The sequence below is a fragment of the Ostrea edulis genome, chromosome 9 (genome assembly GCF_947568905.1).
Source record: "Ostrea edulis chromosome 9, xbOstEdul1.1, whole genome shotgun sequence".
NCBI classification, from domain to species: domain Eukaryota; kingdom Metazoa; phylum Mollusca; class Bivalvia; order Ostreida; family Ostreidae; genus Ostrea; species Ostrea edulis.
In genome coordinates, this window is record NC_079172.1 from 74,315,089 (window position 1) to 74,341,559 (window position 26,471).

A 26,471-nucleotide genomic window follows, 5' to 3' on the forward strand; every position below is an offset into this window, starting at 1 on the left:
CATTTTCACCGATTGGCTGCTTTTATGCTCAATTGCCGGCCTTTCAGGTAGAAATCTTTGCAGGAAATAAATTCTGCAACACTTGCTACTTTCATCACTCGATAAAACAGGAAAAAGAGCATTTTATTCTTTATAGTTTTATGCATTCTGTAAAAATTAGAAATACACTTCTTGGATTATGACATAAGTATTTAGTAAATAAACGATTAAGTAAATAATTCATTACTTTTCATTCAAGTGCCTAGGACTTTATAATTTGGGAAGCACCGTAGATATATTTAGAAAATGTCTATATTGAGCAGTGGGTATTCCTAAAACGTCACGGGTATTTATATTACTCAAAAGGTCTGTATACCGTGCTAAATGACTAACTTGCATTTACGCAGTCTTTTGTGTAAACCGCAACTAACAGTTTGTAATTTCGTAATTATCACCCACGGAAAGTGCCACGTTATATGGTAAGAAAATTATTTCCTTTATCTTACAGTATGGAACACTTTTGGTTATAACTGGTCATGCATTACAGCAAACTTTCTTGAAGGTCAACTAAATGTAACATGAATAGAAATCACTTAAACATTCATAAATTCAAACTGTTAAATATAGGCATCCATTGTCAGTTCGAGTCCTAGTATAGCAATTCTGGAAGTGTACATGTATTCATACGATTGTAATCGCGATAGATTATATTAGACTTCTTCACAAGTAGATTTTAATGAGGTTTCACCGAGGATTGTTCAGCCTACACATTATGACACACACAAACAGGGGGAAATGTAGGCCACGCAATGTTTATATTTATTCCTCTGTAGATATATCTTATAATTTATGGGATACCTTCTATTTTCAATAAGCATGCTCGTGCAATATGTGAGTCAACATCCGGTGTAAACAATAGGAAAAGTTAATCACACCTACCAACTGCCAATCTCTAATTTAAAATACAAAATTTAGCCCTGCTTCAAATTTTTGAAACCAAAATTAAATTTTCATGAGAATTTATATCTAAAATAGATATGGGCAAGATATGCACAGTTATAAGGGGAATAAGCATACCCATTTTAAAATTTCAGTACAACAGCTTAATCTTAATTTTTGCAAAATAAGTGCTGCAATCTGAATGTGACCAGAAAATTCTCATCTTCTACCATTTTCACCGATTGGCTGCTTTTATGCTCAATTGCCGGCCTTTCAGGTAGAAATCTTTGCAGGAAATAAATTCTGCAACACTTGCTACTTTCATCACTCGATAAAACAGGAAAGAAAGCATTTTATTCTTTATAGTTTTATGCATTCTGTAAAAATTAGAAATACACTTCTTGGATTATGACATAAGTATTTAGTAAATAAATGATTAAGTAAATAATTCATTTCTTTTCATTCAAGTGCCTAGGACTTTATAATTTGGGAAGCACCGTAGATATATTTAGAAAATGTCTATATTGAGCAGTGGGTATTCCTAAAACGTCACGGGTATTTATATTACTCAAAAGGTCTGTATACCGTGCTAAATGACTAACTTGCATTTACGCAGTCTTTTGTGTAAACCGCAACTAACAGTTTGTAATTTCGTAATTATCACCCACGGAAAGTGCCACGTTATATGGTAAGAAAATTATTTCCTTTATCTTACAGTATGGAACACTTTTTTGGTTATAACTGGTCATGCATTACAGCAAACTTTCTTGAAGGTCAACTAAATGTAACATGAATAGAAATCACTTAAGCATTCATAAATTCAAACTGTTAAATATAGGCATCCATTGTCAGTTCGAGTCCTAGTATAGCAATTCTGGAAGTGTACATGTATTCATACTATTGTAATCGCGATAGATTATATTAGACTTCTTCACAAGTAGATTTTAATGAGGTTTCACCGAGGATTGTTCAGCCTACACATTGTGACAAACACAAACGGGGGAAATGTAGGCCACGCCATGTTTATATTTATTCCTCTGTAGATATATCTTATAATTTATCAGATATCGTCTATTTTCAACAAGGTATCTAATAAATTTCATAAGATATCTGATAAAATTAAAATTTATTAGATATTTAATAAGATATATAAGATATCTCATAAACTATATAAGATATCTCATAAAGTTTATATGATATCTTATGTATTAAACAATATGTCTTCTAAAGTTTATGAGATATCCTATAAGAATAGAAGATATCTTATAATTCATCGTTATAAGAAAACTTAAAAAAACACATAAGATACCGTTTATGTTTTGTAAGATATCTAATAAATATTGTAAGATATTTTATAAATTTTATGAGATATCTGAAACAGTGTTCCCACTGGACCAAAATTCCCTTTCGCCACTTTTTCGGGGTGCAGCGCGGCGCAGATAATCTCATGCTATACAATTATTTCCATCTTATTATTTTATTCATTACACTGATTTTAGCATTTGGAAACAGTTACATTACTTAAAAATATCCAGCTACCATACCTAAATACTTCTTTCTGAAGTAATACGTTTATTCGTTTGATAATTAAATTTTATTGTGGAAATCAAAAATCGGGTAATAAATCGTATAAATATAAACTTCATGATGCTACACCCCTCAGTGAAAACATTGTCTACATTGCCCGAAATGCAGATATCACAAAACATCAAGCCCAATTTAGAGAAATTTCCGTTTTAGTATGGTAGATTTTGCAATTTGGACAGAATCAGATGTTTGAGCCGGTGGGGTTGACTGAAAGGCCAAACATAGATATTTTTCTTTAATTTTAGGCTGACTAGAGTCAGAAGCTACAAGTTTAGTGTCAAAATAGAATGGGGTGCATTGCCTTATGAGATTAGCATCTTCATACTGTTACGCACCGAACTTCAAAGAAAATTATCAAAATTGCTACATCCATATCAATGGTGACCGACCGCATTGTTAATGAAATATTCGAACTAAAATCAAACACATCAAAATCTTGTAATCAATGAGCTTGGCTGCAAAAACAAACAATTGATGTTTATACATTATACAAAATAATACCGGTCGGTTCTGTGGTTAAGAATTGACATTAATGTGGAGATGATAACACTATAATAAATAAGATTTTAAATGTTAAACAATTGACCACAGCAGGGTACACAGCTGTCCGATGTACTTTATTATATAATCACCGACTTTTTTGCAGCCATAGATTACCTGAGGCTATTATCTGGCCTTCGTGACCAGCTCTGTGTGCACTGGAGAGACGCGAGATTTCCGGTCGCATGCGTTGACTAAATAAACAAATTTTGACAGCTGATAATGTGTCACTGACAAAGGAAAACACAAGACAGATTTTAAAATACAAATTTTAAGATTTTAAAATCAGCTCGAGCACTGATATTCTCAAATGAATTTTTAAAAGATGTCATAACTTTTGTAAGATATCTTATAATTTTTTTATGAGATATCTTTATGGAGGAATAAATGTGAAATTATCTCTCTAATTAAACGGATCTCTCAAACTATAGACATTACATTATATAACTACATAATCTCCTATGTTGTATCCTCTCTATAACTAGTTCATATGCGTGCATTGTCAATACTGTTTGATAAATCTCTGAAATATCAAATAAAAATCGGTAAGTTTTTTTTTTAAAAATAGCAATTTAAACTTATTTGAATGGATGGGGATACAAATGATACAGGTAAATATATTTTAAAGTAACTCGTGAAAATCGGTGACCGACCTTGATCAAGACCTGAGTGTTTCCTCAGCTACATAAATATTTCACTTATATTGAAATGTCAGGTGAAATGCTATAAATTTAGATCTATGCATGGCGACGAGAGCCGTAAAGGTGAGGGCTCTTTATTCATTTTGATTGAACAATTACTGGTGTGATACCTTAAAGCCGCAACAGTGATGATTCTTCATCGTGCGAACGGTACCTTGGTTTTTAAGGTCTCATCAGAAAGGCCCGCGACTGCTGAGTGTTTGGTAAAGGAACAGCCCACTCCCTTTTTCTATACCGTGGATTTGAAGCAGCCAATTAGTATGAGTGTGGCTCGAAGTCACGGCCTTCTGGTCACCGCTCTAACCACTGAGCCACTGCGACACCTATAGGGAACGTGCATAGTTTCCTTTGTTTAGTGTATGTATAGATTGTGCATGTGCATTTTACATTCACACGGGAAGTTCACATGGTTATGTTTTGCGAAATCAGGAATTTTTTCTTAACTAAGCCCTAACAATTCCTGTTCGCAGATCAATTTACATAAGCCCCCAATACTTCAATATTTTCATACACTGAATTTTTTCAATTATATTCCTTTTCAAATTGACATTGTTTTCATCATAGACAATGAATACATGTTTGTTGCAAACTAGTTCGAGCGGATTTTAGTTGATATTTTTACAAAATATATATAAATATTAACAATGAAATGGTTTTCCTTGTTGTTTTATAAGGTGATTAAGGTAGACATTTTTGCAACACTTCATCACCCGAACAAACACCAAAGAAAGCATTTTATTCTTTATATTTATATTTTTATGCATTTTGTAAAAAATCTTTTTTAAAAATCTACTTGGATCATAAGATAAGTATTTGGTAAATATTTGATTAAGTAAATAATTCAATTTTTTCAAGTGCCTAGGACTTTGCAATTTGGGAAGCACCGCAGCTAAATTTAGAAAATGTCTATATTGAGCAGTGGGTATTCCTAAAACGTTACGGACATTTAAACTATTCAACAGGTATATATACTGTGCTAAATTATGCATCCACTACCCAGGGTTCCCTGCGCTCCTCGCACTAGTGGATGAGAAGCTTGTGTAAGCTCTCTGGTGAGAGAATGGCATAATTACGCAGTCTTTTGTGTAAACCGAAACTTGCATTTTGTAATTTTCTAATTATCACCCACAGAAAGTGCCACGTTATATGGTAAGAAAACTATTTTCTTTATCTTACAGTATGGAGCACCTTTGTTTGGTTATAAGTGGTCAAGCATTACAGCAAAATTCTCTTGGAGGTCATATAAATTTAAACATTCATGAATTTAAACTGTTAAATATACGCATTCATTGCCAGTTCGATTCCAAGAATATCAATTCTGGAAATGTATTCATCTGGTGCATCAAAATTGGTACCGTATGAGTTTTACATTATGACCCCTGGGTCGAGGCCTCGGCCCGAGGACTGTTAGTCCACGGGGGTCTCTACAGCCCAGTAGCTAAGTACTTCGTTACTAGCTTGAAAATACGGATGTATATTCAATTGCTGGAATAAAATTTAGAAATTCTTTTCAAAATTAAGGATGATATCTCCCTCATGTATAACTCTGATCCTTGGACGAATTTGGCTACAGTTTTTGGCACTCTAGTTTTCCTTTTAGCTCTTACAAGTTTTTGTAATTTCGAATTTCCAAAATTTCGGCTTGAGCATCACTGAAGAGACATTATTTGTCGAAATGCTCATCTGGTGCATCACAATTGGTACCGTATAAGTTTTACATTCATAAAATTGTAAATGCATTTGGCTACATTTCAATACAGGTAGATTTTCATGAGGTTTCACCGCGAATTGCTCAGTCTGCACATTGTCACTCATGCAAACAGGGGAACATTTATATATATTCCTCTGTCAATCTATCTATTCCTCTGTATATCTTCTACTTCCAAAAAGGGATCTAATAAATTTAATAAAATATCTCATATAATTTATAGCTTATTAGATATTTAATAAAATATATACGATATTACGATATATATGTATAGTTTATTCACCAATCACGGGCCCTCGGGGGGCGTGTACAAGTTAACAGGCAATTAATTATAACAATGAAAATAAATAACAATCATTTAGAAGGACTACCGGTAATACTGACAGAGTTTACACTTCTGTACTATACATATCTATAATTATATATGAAATACTGATTACAGACAAGATTTAAATGAACAACATGATAAATAAAATAACCCAACTGCTTCACACATCAGTTTCTGGGACAGCAGATAATGATGGTGTTGTGTGAATACATATAAAATTGTAATCAAATTGGTATAATTATGTTTTAGTAAGTACAGTATGCAAGTATAAAACACATGTACATTTAGGATCCAGTTGTTTTGAATGTTTTATGCTAATGCAGGGAGATTATAATAGAATAATTATATAAATGAAAACAATTGTACGAAGTGTTAAAAAAGGCATGAATTGTTGACTTGATTACAGGGGGCATCAAGGGACAGTGCCTGTTAACAGTCTGGTAGTAAATCTATTGTACCAGACTGTTGGTCTTGTACTCCCAGTAACCAAGACAGCTTACAAGTGTAAAGCAAAGGAAATGTGTACAATGCAAAGACATGTACTTGCAGTATCACATTCCACTGTTCAAAATCATCTTACTGAATACAGCATGCAAGTATATTACATATTTAAATGCAGGATCCAGTTCTGAACGTTTTATGTCTAAAGTAGGAAGGTTAGAATACTTATATAAAAGAGAATAATAGCGCTATATGAGAGAATAAAAACACAATATGTTGACCTGATTACAGGGAGCACCAAGGGACAGTGCCTGTTAACAGTCTGGTAGTAAATCTATTGTACCAGACTGTTGGTCTTGTACTCCCAGTAACCAAGACAGCTTACAAGTGTAAAGCAAAGGAAATGTGTACAATGCAAAGACATGTACTTGCAGTATCACATTCCACTGTTCAAAATCATCTTACTGAATACAGCATGCTAGTATATTACATATGTACATGCAGGATCCAGTTCTGAACGTTTTATGTCTAAAGCAGGAAGGTTAGAACATAAGAACTTATATATTTCATAAGATATCTTATGAAGAAAAAATACACGAAATATTTCATATCTTTTATAAGATATTTTATGAAGAAAACACACACGAGATATTTCATATCTTTTATAAGAAATCTTATAAAGAAAAAATAAACGAGATATTTCATATCTTTTATAAGATATCTTATGTAGAAAAAATACACAAGAAATTTCATAACTTTTATAAGATATCGTATGAAGGATATCAGATATCTCATACATTTTAAAAGATATCTTTTATTTTTTATAAGATATTTTATAAAATGTATGATATATCTTTAAATAGGAATAAATATGAAAACGGCTTGCCATAGAAATGTATAAATTATCTCTCTTAATTAAACGGATTTCTCAAACTGTAGAAATTACATTATATAACTTCCTAATAAATTGTAATTCCGAGAGAATAGGCGTAACACAAATCTCCTATGTTTGATATCCTCTTTATAGTCCATATGCATGCATTGGCAATACTGTTTGATAAATCTGTGAGATATCAAATGAAGGTCGGTAAGTTTTTCTTAGAACTAGCAATTTAAACTTTAATGGATGGGCATACAAATGATAAAGGTAAATAATGAAACAAATTTCAAACAACTCCAAAAATATTTTGAAAGTAACTTGTGAAAATCGGTGACCGACCCTGATCAAACTCTGAGTGTCCCCTTAGAGATACCTTTTGCGATTAGAAATAACATCAATAATCTGCATATCAACATGAATGGAATGTTCCCATTCTTTTCTTGGTTAGACGCGTAATAAAACAAATTCTAAGACGACTTTTGGATAGAACTTTCATCAATAAAACGCGTACAATTACCTTGCCCGTGTCCGACCTACAACGTAAAAATAGGCAATGGCTGCTCAAACACCGAACCTTCTGCTTTGAGAAGTGAGAGTCTTGGTTTTGTTTAGATGGAATCTTTAAAACCTAGAGGTCTAGAAGGTCAGCCGAAGGATTAAATGGATCGCAGAACAGAATCTAGTATTTAGATTACGTTAATGTACTTTTTTACATACGTCAATACATCTTTCTAATGCTGTTATAGGCACTGCTCGTGAAAAAACCCTGCTACATCCATTAACGATCAAAATATGACCGGTAAAAATGTCTGTCAACAATAGGCACTTGAATAGAAATGACACGATATATTATTTATACTCTGTAAACCATTTTACTTAATACTTGCATGATACTCCGCATGGATAATGTTACCCTATATTTGGATTATAATGTAAGTATTTAGTATGGGTTTATTAAGTAAATGATTGATGTTTTATTCAAGTGCTAAGGACTTTACAATTTGGGAAGCACTCTAGATGTATTTAGAAGTTGTCTATAGTCCTATTGAACAGTAGGTATTCCTAAAATGTCACGGATATTTAAATTACTCAACAGGTAAATCTACCGTGCCAAATCGCTAACTTAATTGTGAAAGTATTTATGCAGTCTTTTGTGTAAAACCGAAACTAGCATTTTGTATTTTCCTAATTATCACCTACAGAAAGTGCAACGTTATATCGTAAGAAAACTATTTTCTTTATCTTCATTTGCGTTTGATCATGGACATTACCTTTATTATACTATCATTATATGTACGATATAAATGTTTCTTAACGATCCCTTGCAATTTTCTGATTAATTTTGACATTTGTTATTTCCCAATCAATTGCAGTCAGCTATACAATGATACCCCAGTGCGGGATAACCCATAAACTTATATGGAACTTTTAACTATAGGCTCTAATTCACAGTAGTTAACTCTCACATTTGGTAAAGAAGAAAAATTGACTTTTCAACGATTGAGCTTTGGTTGACTCTGTAAAGAGAGGTAATTAAAATTACTGGTTTATAGGTGTATAGGTCATGTTGTTCACGAGATTTCGCGAGATTGTTTACATTCTGGTACCTCGACTGTCAGACTGGACTCTGGGGAGAATGATGGGAGATAAGTAGAGTGACCGATTTATAGGTGCATTATTTTCCATAAAGGTTAAAATAAAATCGGGGGTCCAAATAAAGATATTCCTTGTTTTCTTTTGGTTTTTGGTTCGACAATTCAGATATTTTTCAGAAAAATGATAGAATGGAGAAACTCACCAGTATCACTGCTGTTAGTTCCGTGTGTCGATGATTAACTTTTGAACACACACACACTGTGTGTGTGTGTGTGTGTGTGTGTGTGTGTGTGTGTGTGTGAGTCTGCGCTAAAGTGCGATGGTTTGTTAACGTTACGGACACCAAAGTGCGATGATCACGCCAAAGTCCGATGATGCGGAGTTCAGTAACGTTTGTGACGTCATTCCTAACGTCTTTCAAAATAAAACCAAAGAAATGTAACACGGACGACAGCAACGGGAAGGTTTACATTGTTGAGGATAGTGAGAACGGCAAGGTTTACACTGTTGAGGATAGTGAGAACGGGAATGTTTACACTGTTGAGGATAGTGAGAACGGCAAAGTACATGTGTTCCAATTCGCCCAAAAATTCTTTAATTCATAATCATTTAGGCCTATTACTTTGACGTACATGTATTAAATTCCTAGGGGTATGTTATAATACAAAACATTCTATACGATTTCGCGTTGGAAAATTTTGTGATTAATAACACGAAAACTAAATGGTAATGAAATAAGTTCTTATTCTTATTTTTTTTGCATGGATTTTACAAGGATGTTTTGGTAAAACAGCACACGGTTAGCTCAGTCTATACCAAAACACCGTGTCGTTTACAAACCAATAAATTTCGGCGTGTCCCACCAACGCACTTTGGCGTGTTAGACCATCCCACTTTGGCACATGGGTGTGGATCATTGTATTTTGGCGTGTCACACCATCGGGGTTTGGCGTAGACCGTCGTACTTTGGCGTGACCATCGCACTTTGGAGTCCCATCGCACTTTGGAGTCCTATATATACATATATACACGAAAACCCAACAACACCCTACTTTCTTAAAGTGTCGGATCTGAGAAGATACAAGGCCAGTTAAGAAATTTATAAAATAATGTACCTTCAAAATGTTGTAAACGTAGCCCCTGGAGCCTGAACACAGAGGCAATGAATTTTCACAGAGGGCTCATTGCTCATCATAATCATGTAAACAATATGTCTGGTTGATGTCCAACAGTAAAGGTAGAAAATACACATAATGGAAAGACCAATCTAAACTTATCCTACTACCTTAGCTTTGGGGTCATAAACTTTACAGTTTTTGTATATGGCTATTATAATCATGGTAATACTTTCACTGTTTGACGTCCAGGCGTAAAAAACACACTTTTGAAGGTAACACATTTTGATGGGTTTGGCCACACATCTGAGGCTCCAGGAAAGCAGAGACAATGAAATTCTTCTGAAAACCATGGAAACTGAGGCTTAAGTTTGGGGGAAAGTTAGTCATTTATTGAAAATGCGTTATATGTCATCCAAGATCTTTCCGTATTTCTGGACATCCGGCAGAAGGAAACTGTTTCATTAATATTCGAACTCAACTAGAAAATAGAATTTTGTCATGGAATGATGAAACTTTCTCTTCTATCAACGAATTTTAAATGATCAAATTAAATAACATATTTTAAAAAATATGATTGGCAAAATTATAACGCTTTTTAAAATATATGAGTTGATAATGTTGGTGGGGAATCCATAGTTAACGTGTGTAGTTCTTTTCCGGCTCAGTGATTCTTGAGAAGATTATTAAATGATATCACTCTGTTTTTGGCTTTTCCTGATTATCTTCCCTTTAAAGGAGTGTGACCCTTTATTTGAACAAATTGAAATCCCCTTCATCCAAGGATGATTTGTATCAAATTTCATTGAATTGATCCTGTTGTTCTGGAGAAGAAAATGAAAATGTGAAAAGTTAACCCCGACGATGACAATAGACGCTGGACAAATTTTGATTAGGAAACCTCACTTGAGACTTCGGCACAGGTGAGCTAAAATGGAGAAGTAGAAAAGCAAACAGGTAACATAATGATTTCTGAAGACTAGAAATTGTGCAAACTCGGGTGACCGATAAAATCTAATTCTTCTTTTTATTTTTTACAACTTGGAAGACATCCCCTTATGACAGTAGAATATATCAAAATCAATGTGAGAATTCTTTAGAATCTTTCCAACGGCAAACCTATAACCCTGCCATGTGTAAATGAGACAAAAGCACCCTGACACATTTAGTGTGATCTAATAGCAGGATGTCCCAATATTATCTCTGTATTAGCAAGCTATGTGGTTCAGCTGGGCGCTGTGATGCATGGGTCTTATGCATCCTGATCAAGCTCTTTAATTAGTTATTACTCCGATGCCATGTGTGAGGAATATATTTATTATATATACATATCATTCAATGAAGGTCACCCTCTCCCAAGACCAACGATCTGACTCATCGATACATTTTTAACTACGATATTCACCGGATATTTTCGATGTTCCAAATTCCGTGATTATAGAAGTCACTGTTAAGACGTTTTGTGATAATTCAATTACAGTTAATGATATGTACAAACACATTGGATCAACACAAATACGTTTTTATTTTGGTTGTTCATGTTTTGTGGTGATACATATCTTGAAAGTAAGTAATAAGTCGCAAACTGTCCAATATGTCAGACATCGAATGATCCGGGACTCTTCTAGGAAGTTTGTGCCTTATGACTAAAATATTTTACCAAAATTACGTTGTACACCACCTGTAAGCACATTAGCAACACTGAGTTTCAGATTTTGAAATTATGAAAGACCTTTCATTTTGTCTTTGTTCAACTATTCGACAAGACGGATTACAATTGCAGACCTGAAACCATTATCTAATTTTCTATGCGGAGAGAGATCATTTGATATGGTATACAAAGAACATTTCATTTGGAGCTCCAAGTGACTTTCTAATGATTAAGTTTTGTTTACTGCACATGAAATCAATAACCATAGCAGAACTAATGCACGCAATTATTCAAGTTCTCATACCCATTTGAATATTCAATTCAAGTGCGGAATAAATCAAACACGCATTTAAAAAGTCCTTCCTCTATGCGATATTATTTCATTGTGGTTTCCCACGCTTGCAAAGGATTTCAACTAGTTGTTTTGTATATATTTACAGCTTGTTCCTCGAGAAAGGTCTGAAGGTTCTCATCTAAGGTTTCCTCTTTCTTTTTTATTTCTTCTAACCTTGTTTTCAACTGGGGGTGGGGGGTAGGGTCGAATTTAACTTTTGATGTTTTCCGTTGCATTTTCGCTGTTTCTGTTTATATAGGTGAAAAAGGGAACAGCAAAAGTAGCAAAGGCGATTAAGGGAGTGATGATAAAGACGATGATACAACGGGCAGAAGAAAAACACCTAAATGTGAAGACAAGATCGTATCTAAACTTTTGTGGAGGATCGATGAAAAAAGTTTAATTCCTTTGTTTTCCCAACAACGCATCACTATGGAGATGTTAATGGATCTAAATCATGCAGATCTTCTTGAAGTAGGGATCGACATATTTGATCAAAGATATAAGATATTGACTGAGGTAGCACGACTGAAGCGAGGTAAATACTTATTGATATACTTAAGGAACTGTGAAGTCGTTATGCACGAGCTAAAACGTTTCCACCATAGTTAATTTCCTCACATACTAATCAAACAAGACAAGGATAAAAAATTGAGAGACACATAGCACTCCATCCCAATTCCAATAGTCCCCAGCTACTGGTCTTTCACATTGCATGAACTGAGGAAGTTTTTGGGACATTAACACATTAATCGCAGACAAAACAGTTAGAAATGTAAACATTAGTATACATGGATTGCTAAATCCAGAAATTATATACATGAATAAATGAATAATAATGATTTTATGTTACGTTACCTAGAGAAATATCTAATATACATTTCATGTCATTTCGGTCAAAAATATTTTCTGGTCATTGTTCTTGCTGAATAATTCACAACACATTAAAGCAGTAAAAGTTGATAGAACTCGTGATTTACTGACACGAAGCATCAAATAACGGTAATCTTCTGTATGTTTAACTCAGACACATATACACTTATCATGTCATGCCATTCTATCATCCAATAACGATAATCTTATGTATGTTTACCCAGACACATATATACTTATAATACCGTGCCATTCTATCATAATGGTAATGACCATTGATTGATCCTGTTGAGGTATTCACAAAGGAAGGGAAAGAATGCTTGATGATATAGAAATACAAACGCTTCGAATTTGCAATATTTGTAATCTCCCGTGTATTAAACAAAACACCTAACATTGTAGAGAGGGGACAGAGAAACACAAGCTCTCGATGTAGAATACATCCCTTCAACACCACGTGTCCCGGGCGAAAACGGAAGCTGGAAAACGAAAATGTTATGGCAAAGAAAATGAGATTAGGCGTCAGAAATGGTAAATTATAACTAGCTGTTGTAAAGACAGTAACGCACACCTTTAGACGTTACACGAGTTTACATTATACAATGCCTTTCTAATGATAAGTCTATGAAAATAGAGTATATGTCATTAGAGGTGGCGGGAGTTTGCACACCCATAATTCTTATATATGAACTTTTGTTATTGTTGCTCTTCAGAATTGTTCATTCATGTTAAGATATTACCAGCTGTATTTGAAACACTGCAAATTTAGACCAATTCTTACCACTCAGGGTCGTAACTGTGGGTTTTTAAATAAACTTTGTACACCTTTCACGACATGGGAGCTCCATTTTCAGGTTATACCCGAAATATCCATGATATTGATTTCTGATATATTTCGATTGGCGAAAAAACAATCATTACCTTCAATTTGGCACGTGAAATACCCCTTACTGCTACGACCTTGAGCGCTAATCATAGATCGAAATTTGTATTACTACACTTACAGCTGGTGACGTCTCAATGGGAGTGAAAAATTCTCGAGGAGACGTGAAACAAACAACCAAATTACCAGTGATATGAGCTCTTTTCTCTTGTTGAATAATTCACAAAACATTAAAGCAAAAAAAGTTGATAGAACACGTGATTTACTGACACAAAGCATCCAATAACGGTAATCTTCTGTATGTTTAACCCAGACAGTATACACTTATCATGTCATGCCATTCTATCATAATGGTATCGTGATGGTAATGACCATTGATAGATCCTGTTGAGGTATTCACAAAGGAAGTGGAAGGAATGCTTGATGATATAGAAATACAAACGCTTCGAATTCGCAATATTTGTAATCTCGTGTGTGTTTAAACAGATCACTTAACATTGTAGAGAGGGAACAGAGAAACACAAGTTCTCGAGGTAGAATACACCCCTTCAACACCACGTGTCCCGGGCGAAAACGGAAGCTGGAAAACGAAAATGTTATGGCAAAGAAAATGAGATTAGGGGTCAGAAATGGTAAATTATAACTAGCTGTTGTAAAGACAGTAACGCACACCTCTAGGCGTTACACAATTTCACATTATACAATGTCTTTGTCATGATAACTACGAAAATAGAGTATATGTTGTTAGAGGTGGCGGGGAGCTTGCACACCCATAATTCTTATATATGAACTTTTGTTATTGTTGCTCTTCAGAATTTTTCATTCATATTAAGATATTTTCAGCTGGATTTGAAATACTGCAAATTTAGTCCAATTCTTACCACTCAGGGTCGTAACTGTGGTTTTTTTTAATAAACTTTGTACACCTTTCACGACATGGGAGGTCCATGTTCAGGTTATACTCGAAATATCCATGATATTGATCTCTGATACATTTCGCTTCGCGAAGAAACAATCATTACCTTCAATTTAGTTTTGACACAGCCACACAGTAGCTCACCTAACCGGGGGTCGTGTCATGGTCACCCAAACCCAACATAGGGTAGTGATTGTTCCTTCACAAAACGTTCAGCATTTAGAGGTGAGAATCACGGTCTTAAGGATAAGACCTTGAAAACGGACGTCCCGTGTCGCGACAAACGTTGGCACGTGAAATAACCCTTACTGCTACGATCTTGAGCGCTAAGCATAGATCTAAATTTGTGTTACTACACCTACAGCTGGTGACGTCTCAATAGAAGTGAAAAATTCTCGAGGAGGCGTAAAACAAACAACCAAATTACCAACGATATGGGCTCATGACCTCCAAGTTACGTAGCGAACGCTGTAACTACTGAGCTACCATCGGTTATAACCTGAATATTACAATATTTTCTTTTATTGTTTTCATGTTTCAAAGAAATATTTTATTTGTGTCTAGCGCACACAGAAGTGTCTGTCGTAGTTTCTATTGCCTCCGGTACACAACCTCACACGTCTGTCACAACCAGTAGTCCCTCTGTCTGTCAGACGACATCATGTCAGTCGTCTCAGACACGGACCTCGTCAGCTATCAGTTCGTCTTCACTGAATGTTGGATCAACAGCAAGTATTGCTGTATTAGCAACACCGATACCAACGACAGCAATACCAGCAACAACTACAGCAGGTCTGTCAACGATCGTAACAACAGCAGTAACTTCAGCAACATCAATCACTGCCTCAGTTTCAACAACAGTATCAGCGATACAGAACCCTGCAACAACAGCCACCTCATCATCAACATCCTGTCTGGTCTTTTCTTCTGCAGTCAATCTCTTGTCAAACACCACGACAACACCCAGCCATACGTTAACGACATTCAGCGTACCGTGTGTTTCCACATCGGCTCCAACAGGAAGTAACGTTTTACCAGTCCCTGCCCATTGTGTGCATTGTGAGTAGCAACAGAACGTGGAGATTTGTCTCAGACTTTATTTCACATTTTGTTAATTTTCACCAGATTTGCTTAATGATGACATATTAATGGCATGGTATTTGTGTGCAAAGATATATGATAACCATATTCATGCTATAGCATATGGTCCGAATGTCTTCTCTCCAGTTAGTTAGAAATTTTAACTCCCAGATACCTGAAAACTGATAAGTAATATGTATATTTAAATGCGATCTATAAAAAATCGTCTCACAACAACATCTACAGTGGTTTCTGCCTTTGTTTTGATTGTTTTATCTGCATATGTATTTTAGGCACACAAAACACAATTACAGATGAAGAGAACAATTTCCTACGATACTTTCTTCTGGCTCAGCTTGGTACCCAGGCCTTGCGGATTCTGTTCGATTCATTTGTCAATCCTATGTCTCTGACAAATCACCTACAGAATGTAAAACCAAAATTAAAACACTGTACAGCGCAACAGAAGGCCATCCTATATCCGGGTAAGAAGTTTATAATTGAATATATAGATCCACAATCAAGGTATCTAATGTTCATTTTGCACAAGGTCATAGTTATACCTAAGACTGGGTTTTGTGCTGTTTAAACCTATGAAACAGTCACAAAACCATACATTAAAGCTGACATGAATTAATAAATATAGTATAATTCTATATGTCCGCCACATTTCTCTGCTGATCCGCCATATTAGTTATAGTTTCTATTATTATATGTATCAGGGTTCGCATGGTATATAAGGGGACGAGCTTTGCTACGCTTCATTTCACATCAGTGTCGATTTACCTGTGCGGGTAGCTTCGATAGGCAACACGTACATCTCCGATACTAATTTATAGGACATCAAGAAGAAATGAAATCACGTTTTGGAACACCACGCAGTGCTCAAATTATAACAAACATATCGTACAGTAGTAAATCATTCTAAATATATATATTTGGATAAATATATATAGAATGCCTTTTCTTTACGTGAATGTGCGTACATTTGCAGTAAATATGTCAAAACTATACAAAAATGTGGAAAAATACATGCATTTCATCTATTATCTATTGATAAAATGGAATAAGCAAAAGGTATACAATCTATACCATTCACAATTACTTCAAGTAAAAGGCAAATACATAAATACTACTGTACTTATAAACATGGCATGTATGCTCGCCATGAAAACGCATCGAATGCGGACGACAATTATTTACCTGGGTCTACTCGTAATATCTGTAAAGGACCGCAGATGTACGTGTATACTTGTCGAAAATACTCTAAGTAGTAGTAAAACTCCCTTTATTTGCATAATCCATAAAACAAAACGATAAACTCCATTTGCATTCCAACAGTAAACAACATTGTCCATTGTACAGATTGCGACACACTTAGCCCGTGCCGATCAGCTATCTTCAATCAGGGGAAGTATCAGAGTATAATATTGACCCTGTATTGTGCATGAATCCTTATACCATATGATTTATTGGTCAGAGTATTGGAGATTTATAAATCAGGAAATCATTTAGGTACATAAATTGTTTATGCATACATAATTTGCATATACAACACTACGAGTGTATGGGATGAGAGAGAGAGAGAGAGAGAGAGAGAGAGAGAGAGAGAGAGAGAGAGAACCGATAAACTTGTAATAATTGCGCTCTTATTAAGACAAATGATATCGTTAATTCAATAAAAGAGAACAGTACTAGTAACTCAATATTGCTCTCATTAATTGATAATACAGATCTATTTGATTCACTTAAAGCACGCAATAATTAAAAATTAAACATCTTTAAATAATGTTATTTTCAATTACTTCATTTCATGCTAATTTGGCGCTATATAGATCTTATATATTTATGTCATTTTGCGTTATTACATTCTGCCTTGAACCCGACGCAAATTAATTGTACTAAAGCAAAAGGTAGTAATCGAGTTTATCATAGTATGCGTTGTTATCAAGCACATAGAATCAAGGTGAGGGGACAAAAGTGTCTGTACCCCACCTTTAATAACAATCTCCATTTTTTGTTATTTTGTAATGCAAATAAAAGATATAGTGAGTGACAACCCCTCCCCCACTTGACCCCAGCTTGAAAGTTCTGATATAATAGTAGAAGACACACACCACCACCAATTAAGAAAATGAAGATATTATGAGGCACTCATAGTAGAGGACTCTAACCACCCCATCCCACCCCAACGATTAAAGAAAATGAAGTGTAGGGGGAAATTATTGTGCAGTCAAAGTAAAAGACTCTTTAACCCTTCACACCCACATTAGGACTTTGAACATCGGACAAAACATTTTGGTTTGTTTGGGTGTGTTGTTTTATTTTATTGCTGTTTTCGTTCATCTTTTTAAATTATTATTTTGAATGGCAAGAAATTTTGAAGAATCCAATATTCCATTCCCCCCCCCCCCCCCCCCCCCCTGTTGTACCCCCCCCCCCCTATGAAAAATGACGATACATGTCTGGTTATTACATGTACATTTTGCTTTGCAACACATGCATGTATACTAATTGTATGGTGTAGAATTGTACCGTTTATCAAGTTTTCCTTCATTTACACAGTGTAAGGAATGGTAAACCAAAATCACAAAACAAAATGCATAAAGACCAAGATATTTTCAAGCGTAGGAACTTCATTCGCGAATACATAAATACATGTATTCAGAAAAATCGTATGCATGCATTGCAGGACTATAGCATTTGTGTGTTTTAACGTTTCTGTAACATGCCATACTGATTACTTTCAGGCTTGAGTGTAATTTATTCATAAATATTTTCATTTCGTAGATCTGGCGCAATGGCCATACCGCTGTACGTCGAAATTTAAAATTCAAATGTATTCGATAAGATGTTAGTATTCATAAATCAGTAAAATTCGTATTGACGTTTTATTTGATATGATACAATGTCAATATACTGTATTGCATTAGTAGGATATGCAAAAGGCAAGAGTATAAACATTTTCTTTTTTCATTATTAGTATCAATATCTATATGATCACGAAAAAACATTATATAAATTATATCCGGATTCATTTATATCGATTTAGATATCAATAAAAACAAAGCTGTATAGTTTGGGTGAGGGGGTTCTAATGAGTCTGATGAAATTAAAAGAAGGAACCCAACATTTGCATTCAAACTAGATGTACTTCAAAATGAATTCATTTCTGCTCTGACCGAAAGCATGATTCTAAATTCAGGAACGAATCTTGCATACAAAATAATTAATAGGGGAACACATAAATTCGAGCTCCTTTGGAATTTAATGAAATGCAGATATGCGCTTTTCTTTCAGCATGAATTGGTATGTTGTTTCAGGCACGTATACAGGGGGTTGGGGTGGGCAGGAAGGCTGGTCTGCTCTCCCCACTTTTTTGACAATTTACTTTTTTCCCGTTATTCTAACATACAAAGTCAGTATTTTCTACATGCACAGTTCAAGCTAATATTGTTTTTTAATTTATAATGAATTCAATTATAAGCATCAACTCCTGTAAGTTTCCAATATATTGTCAATCACAAATTTTTAAATAGCTGGACATTTTTAATGCTTGTAAGCTTACATTTATATCAGGGATCAATTTTCTTTCCTTATGTGAAATGATATATTGTAAATCGAAGTAGGATGCTCTCTCTCTCTCTCTCTCTCTCTCTCTCTCTCTCATCTGTTCAATCAATGAATATTGACATACAGCTTCTCCATCGTCAACTTCCCATATTTATGTAGCAATATTCCACTATCACCTGAATATGGTGTTTATATATATCATCTGATTCGATATGCAAGAGCTTGTTCTGCGTACGGTCAGTTTTTAAATCGAGGTAAGCTACTGACAAACAAGTTGATGGTACAGGGGTTTCAACAGTCTCGATTGAAGTCATCATTTCGCAAATTCTATGGTCGTTATAACGATCTAGTTCGTCAGTACAACCTCGCAATGGGTCAAATGCTGTCTGACATGTTTCATACCGATTGTTAAGCCGTTCTTGGCACACTGATTTCGACTGCGGATAACCCCGTTTAATTGATCAGGATATAGGGCTCACGGCGGGTGTGACCGGTCAACAGGGGATGCTTACTCCTCCTAGGCACCTGATCCCACCTCTGGTGTGTCCAGGGGTCCGTGTTTGCCCAACTATCTATTTTGTATTGCTTATAGGAGTTATGAGATTGATCAATGCTCGTTATCTTCACCTTGTATACCGAGACTGTAAATAATTATGTGGTTCCAAAAGAGACAACAAAGCTATATTTTCGTTTATACATTTCCTTTTATATGTGTCTTTGTGTAATCAACTGTTTATTATGGATTGCAAATGTAATACACGCATTTTCACACAGAAGTATATTTTCGATCATTATTCCCTTATTTGTATATCCAAGTTTGTATATGATCATCGATAAATTTTGAATTGTGCACGCAATATATCCAACCAGATATTAGATTCCCGATTTCTATAAACTGCAAAACCCTGGACCAGACAAGCATTCAATACAGGAACAATTTTCGACTCTGACATCTCCCCTGATTGAAGACACCCTGTTTGGCACGGGTGAAGTGTGTCGCAGACTGTATAATGGAATGACAACGTGTTGTAAAGTTCTAACGAGATACAAATGGAGTATATCATTTTGTTTCGTGGATTTATCAGAATAAAGAGAATCTTAATATTTTCGGTAAGTGCACATCTCCGATACCTGTTAGATAGGCGCCCGTATTTGATATGGTGTTTTTTTTTTTGGCGACCATACCGTGTGCATTACATATTATGCATATGTCATGCACCTTTATTTTGCAAGAATTGATATAAATGATATATTTTATGCTCTTTGATTATACCACTCTATCAGTATATAATTGGCAAATGGTTTCTCCGCATTTATTTGATAAGAAACTGCAAATACTTGCATGCACTTGCAAGTATGGAAGAAAAGCTTCTCGTTTTTTTTTGTGTTTTTTTTTTTTTGTCTAACTTATCTAAATTTCCAGAATGTAGCATTGGTATACAATAAATATTTTGTAATTTTGAGCAAAGCATAATGTTTTAAAATGTGATTTTATTTGTTTCTCATTCCCTATTGCAATATACTGAATTAGAGTTATCCTTCTTGAAATGTTGGTATTGTATTGGGCATGTTGGGTATCAATAAAGACTTCCTGTTTACCACGATGGCTGCCTCCATCATGATATTACATGGTGTCAGAATCTTAACTCATTGCTCCACACAGAGACACTGGTTTGTACAAAAAATTACGCAGATAAATAGTTTATAGACTAAACTCACAAATGGCAGGAAACAAGATTAAGACTATACCCGATTTTAATCCTGCGGATCCAAATACAGGAGCCCAAGAATGGCAGCGTTACAAACGTAATTTTTTAGTACACTTAGATGCCCAAGGTTTTGATGACAAACCCGGTAAACGAAAAGTTGGAATGTTGCTAGCCAACATGACCCACGAGGCAGTGAAAATCTACGATTCATTCACTTGGGCAGAGGCAATCGAATTAAATGTTTTAAAATGTGATTTTATTTGTTTCTCATTCCCTATATATTACTATCGGAGATGTGCACTGGTCGAGTCCACCTAGAAAAATCACTCAGGTGTGACAATCATATTTGGGGTATATACGGATAGAGTAAATTAGGCTACCTGAGAGAAATATGGCGGGTAAGATGAGAAAGGTGTACGTATTTATTAATTCATGTCAGCTTTAACATATTAACATACATTATATCTCTTTTCGATTATCTAATGAAGGTACATGTGATATATTTGTACAACCTGTGAGTACCAGTAGATCAATTACCTCATTGTGTTTACCTGTGGACCAGTTACATCAACAAACACTGATGAACCTCCTTTTACACCTGTTTTAGGGTCTGATATGTATTAGAAACAAAGTTGTTTTCGTCCCATGGCTTTTTCTTCATCTCTCAACCTTTTACATTTCCAAACGGTTTCAATACGTTTTAATTTGTTTCGACACAGTTCTGTCCTAAGATACATTTCTTTTTCGTAAGGCAACGACATTGAAAGGGCTGAAAATAAAATGGGTACAAATATTCCCCTGTATACAGTTTCTATTCTACACCCTACTGTTGGCGCAGGTATACCGCTTACCTCAACACTAGTTGACACATATATTCTTGTACACCTTAATGTAGATACAGGTGAACCAGTTACCTCCACAGGCATTGGTGAATATCTTTTAAACACTGGAGTATTTGCATATAAAACCTTTACCTCAACACTTTGACATAATAGTTTCTCTTCTATGTGCTACTGTAAGTGTCGATAAACCAGTTACTTCAACATACTTTTGATGAGTCTTTTGAACATATTCTTAAGTTGGTGTCGGTGAAATGGTTACCTCAAAGGGTTTCAATAGATCTTTTGTACGCTTTACTGTAGGTACCGGTAGACCGGTTACCTCAACATACTTCGATAAATGCATTGTCAATACCATAAAGTAGATGCAAATGAACCAGTTACCGCAACAAATTTTAATATATTTTTTGTGAATTTTACTGTAGGTGCCAGGGGACCTGTGACCTCAGCAGACTTTGATACATCTCTTCTGTACACCCTGCTGCGTAACACAGTGAAAATCACACCTCCAACGAGTGGATGGAATAAGGAACCAAATCCTGCTGACATCTCAAAGGGGGACGATGTGGAAAGAATAAGATTCGCTAGGAATTCTTTATGTCATGGTAAAACGTCCATGGATCAATCAACATTCAATTCAAAATGGACATGTCTTTCTCAGGTTTGTGCTCTTTCCTTGTGTTGTATGTGTGGATACAATGTATCATAGGTGAGTAATTTGTAATCGTGGAAACAAAATTCCAACTATGCCAGAATATAACATGAAATTTTAAGAAATGCAGTAGCATTCCATATTAAGGGCCTAGGAGTGGCCTTCCTTGAAGAAAAAATTTGGGTAATCATAATCTCATAAATTAATTGTTGTGTATTTCAAAAGGGTGAATTGTTTACAACGGTTTTGTTTGACTGTAGTTAAACATTCCAGTTGGAATAAAATGACTTATGAACACCTCAGAGCTAATGGAAAACTGAAGATAACGAACAGTGAGTGATCAATCTCACATATCTTATAAAGAGTACAAAATTGAGAATAGAAAAAACGTAGACCTCTGAAAACAACAGAGATGGGATCAAGTGCTTGAGAGAAGTAAGTATTTCATTTTCACCTGTCACATCCGCCCTATATCTATATCAGGCAAACGGAGTAATTCGTAGTTAAGTCATTAGGTAAAGAACGCAGTCTAAAAATTGGTTGGAACACGACAGACAGCGTTTGATCAAATGGTAGGTTGTATTTGCAAATTATATCATTAAAACGACCATAGAATTGCAAAATGTTGACTTTAAACTAGACTGATGAAACCCCTGTAACTTTAATTTATTCATCAGTAAGCTATCTCGATTAAAAAATGTAATACACAGAACATATTATCGTGTATCGAATGTTTAGTGCGACGAGTTATATTACAGATTGCATATACATGTACCTATATCTACGTCCTTGATACAGAACCTTGGAACTGTGGTAAGGGTTCCTTATCTTGCCAAAAGTCACACATATATCCTTGACACATTTCTAAAGTCACACATATATCCTTGACACATTTCTAAAGCCACACATATATCCTTGACACATCTGGCTTTTGAGGTCTCATCCGAAAAATCATTCACTTTCATTAAGATGCCAAGAATTCGAGAACGTCTAATACAGTACCTTTTAGTGACCTATTCCGTTGTAGGCAGAATTTAAACCCAGGTAATTTGATGACTGAGCTATTTTAAATATGAATATCATAAATGCATATGACATGGCAAAGGTCTAAAAGGCAATGTATTCGCAGAAAATGTGTGAGAAGAAAAAATTGTCGTTCAAAGTTTTTACATTGTAAAGTTTATGTTGATAAGCATAACATTGTTGCACAATGATCGTGACATTTCTATTTTTGTCCCTCGCAGGGGATGTTGATTTGGATCTGTCCATCCGTTTATCAGTGTGTCCGTAATTTCCAGACTATGTCGCTGAAAGTCAATCAGTTTTTGCAATCAAATTTCATTCAATTACTCTATATTCTTTGAAGAAGATCCCTTTTGATTTAGGTTAAAAGGTCAAAGACCAAGGTTGAAAGTCAGATATGGTGTCCAGATGCTAACTTTACTGTTCACCAAGCCAATGCACTGACACACAAAATAATGAATTTCTAGAACATAAGAAAGACAATTCGTAGAAAGAATCAAACATAGTTTAAGATTGTAAAGCTATTCCCCACTCTTTCAATCATTGACTAGGAGTTTATTTCTAAGATCAAACGTCCGTGCTTTTTATCCCCGTAATCTGAGATTCAGGGAATATAGTTTTTAGCTCACATGAGGTGAAATCTCAAGTGAGCCATTCTGATCACCTTTTGTCTGTCGTCTGTCTGTCCGCCCGTCTGTCCGTAAACTTTTCACATTTTCATCTACTCCAGAACCACTGGGTTAACTTCAAACTTTGGACTGTCCGTCTGTCTGTTTTTCCGCAATAATTCTAATCTTGAGCATAATGTTTAAATGGATGATGATAAGACTTTCATATTTCCCGTATAATATATTTGACAAGTCCTGTGGGGATTCGGATTAGAATAGGTCTTCAATACCCTTTTCTTGTCATAGTAGGTGACTAAATGGGGCGGTCCTTCAGATGAGACGGAAAAACCGAGGTCCCGTGTAACAGCAGGTGTGGCATGATATAGATCTCTCCCTGCTCAATAGCTATAAGCACCGAATATAGGCCTAAATTCTGCAGTCCGGCAATGGTGAGGTCTACATATGAGTGAAAGGTTCTCGAGAGGGACGTTAAACATTCTACAATTAATCAATATATTTGACAATACCTTTCTTTTGACCTTGTGACCTTTACCTGTGAAAAACCCGTCGCAATATGGCCGAAATATTGCCAAAACGGCATCAAATTCTAATTATTCAATCAATCTTTTGCAAGACTTTAACTTTGACCACACTTTTTGGACTGTTAGTCCTAGGAATATTCCTGGTAATAAGACTTTTGAAACCAAAATATTTTAGCTAATGGTGGTGTGCATTACTTGCACTCAAATGACATCTGTGACCTAGATTATTCTAGAGTTCGATGTTTACTTCTTTAGTAGAAAGATGACGTAATGGTTACATAGCTGTGTATTTCAAGATTGTACTGTAAAATTCATTCTTATTATACATACACTGTGAATTTTAATGATAAAAATATCTGGTTAAACAAGCACTTTAGGCATTTGGATTATTTTATAACTGGTGACTAAGATTTTGGAATTCACTTTTTTGTGTGTAGATTGAATTCGGCACGGACTTTAATATTGTTTACCTATCGTAAGTTAGAATTTTGTTTTTCTAATAATTTTCTTTCAACAATTGTAAATAAATATTATTAAATGTTAAATTGCCTTTGTTAGTAAATTCTATCGCTTTGTTATCAAGGGTTAATTCTTACCCATGACAATGACATTGAATTTGCATTTTGGTCACACGAGGAAGGGGATCCAGTGTTTTGCATGCATACCTTGCTGAAATAGTGATAATGATAAAGTTTCAATTACGAAGTTAAAAGTTTCAACATGTCAAATGACATTGTAAAAAAATTAACAATTTACTTAATGAAAACTGGAAATTCTTCTCTACTTACGCTTATTTTCACTTAATTGATGAAAGGGTTAACAATATCCAACAAGTTGTCCATATTTCAAGTTGTGAGTTAAATTAGTCTGTTCCTCTTCCCCCAATTCTGTTCGCACACTCTCTACGTTCAATGTAGAGGGTGTGCAAATGGAATTGTGGGAAGGGGAACAGACTAAAGTTAAATCAACAGTGGAATTATTTTCATTTACAATACGTCCTTGAGAATCGCTATAATTGACGATAAACAACTTATTACTTCATACACCTTAAAAAATTTATAAACTTATTAGATGCGGTTTTGAGGATGTCCACTTTTTGTGAATTGGTTCGAGGGTTACAATGTGTGAGTGCTGTCTCTCCATCTTATTTCTATGTATTCCACTACTTATTCTGGGAGACATAAATACTCTGAATTGTGAAATATGATTAAATTTTTCAACTTTTTAAGGAAACAAATATGAATTAAAATTTTTTTAATATAAAAAAATATGCAGTTGTGTTAAGTAGGGCCATAGAAATATATCAGGAAAAAAGCATTAATAAACAGATCAATTTGTGACAAATTCTGTAAACACAACCCTTTTATACAAAAACAATATGTATATATCATTAAGTGCATGTTGACCTCTTATACATTTTTCACCAGACCGACAACCTCAACATCAACTCTATCACGTGATCAAATATCAAGATAAAAACGTATCGTGTATGTATAAATCGTAGAATTGGCACGATATCCAGATATCAATGCAAGTTGAAGTTAAAATAACTTCAAAGCATATTAATTTCTTAATTTGAAAAGTGCTGAGAGCAAGTTTTTTGCATTGAATATGCAAGATGCAGCGATTTGTGCACATACGAAGTTGAATCTAGCCTGAAAAACATATTTTCTGTTGAAGCCAGAACTTGCTCCCCTAACTTTCCTTTGGCACTGAAGTTCACATGTCACATAAATCAAACATCTTTCACTTAAAAACCTCGAGGTGTCGTGCCAATGATGAATTTTTTATGTACGGAAACCCTGTTTATGCAAATGAGTCCATTGTGAAAGTAACTATACGTGTAGATTAGGGGCGATATCAATATCACAATATAATATGGATATTACTTTAGCATGTATGCTAGATAAAGAAGAAATTGAAACTTTTTCAATATCAAATAGAACTAGTTCTAATTGTAACGGGGACCGTTAC

General features: G+C 34.8%; 2 protein-coding genes across 2 annotated transcripts in view; both read left to right on the plus strand.

Annotated features, from left to right (window-relative positions):
- Positions 1 to 1,402: 1,402 nt before the first annotated feature.
- The window catches only part of LOC125659958 (uncharacterized), a 141,595-nt gene continuing 116,526 nt past the window's right edge, over positions 1,403 to 26,471 (plus strand). Inside the window, exon 1 of the mRNA XM_056150621.1 lies at positions 1,403 to 1,606. The gene's annotated coding sequence lies outside the window, so the exon portion shown is untranslated. The remainder of the gene's footprint in view (positions 1,607 to 26,471) is intronic.
- LOC125659283 (uncharacterized) overlaps positions 1,603 to 26,471 on the plus strand; it is a 53,868-nt gene continuing 28,999 nt past the window's right edge. The window contains exons 1-7 of the mRNA XM_056150618.1: positions 1,603 to 4,895; positions 12,059 to 12,337; positions 13,075 to 13,203; positions 14,059 to 14,187; positions 15,036 to 15,530; positions 15,845 to 16,036; positions 22,098 to 22,333. Coding sequence (XP_056006593.1) covers positions 12,232 to 12,337; positions 13,075 to 13,203; positions 14,059 to 14,187; positions 15,036 to 15,530; positions 15,845 to 16,036; positions 22,098 to 22,333 — 1,287 coding nt within the window. The 5' untranslated portion in view covers positions 1,603 to 4,895; positions 12,059 to 12,231. The remainder of the gene's footprint in view (positions 4,896 to 12,058; positions 12,338 to 13,074; positions 13,204 to 14,058; positions 14,188 to 15,035; positions 15,531 to 15,844; positions 16,037 to 22,097; positions 22,334 to 26,471) is intronic.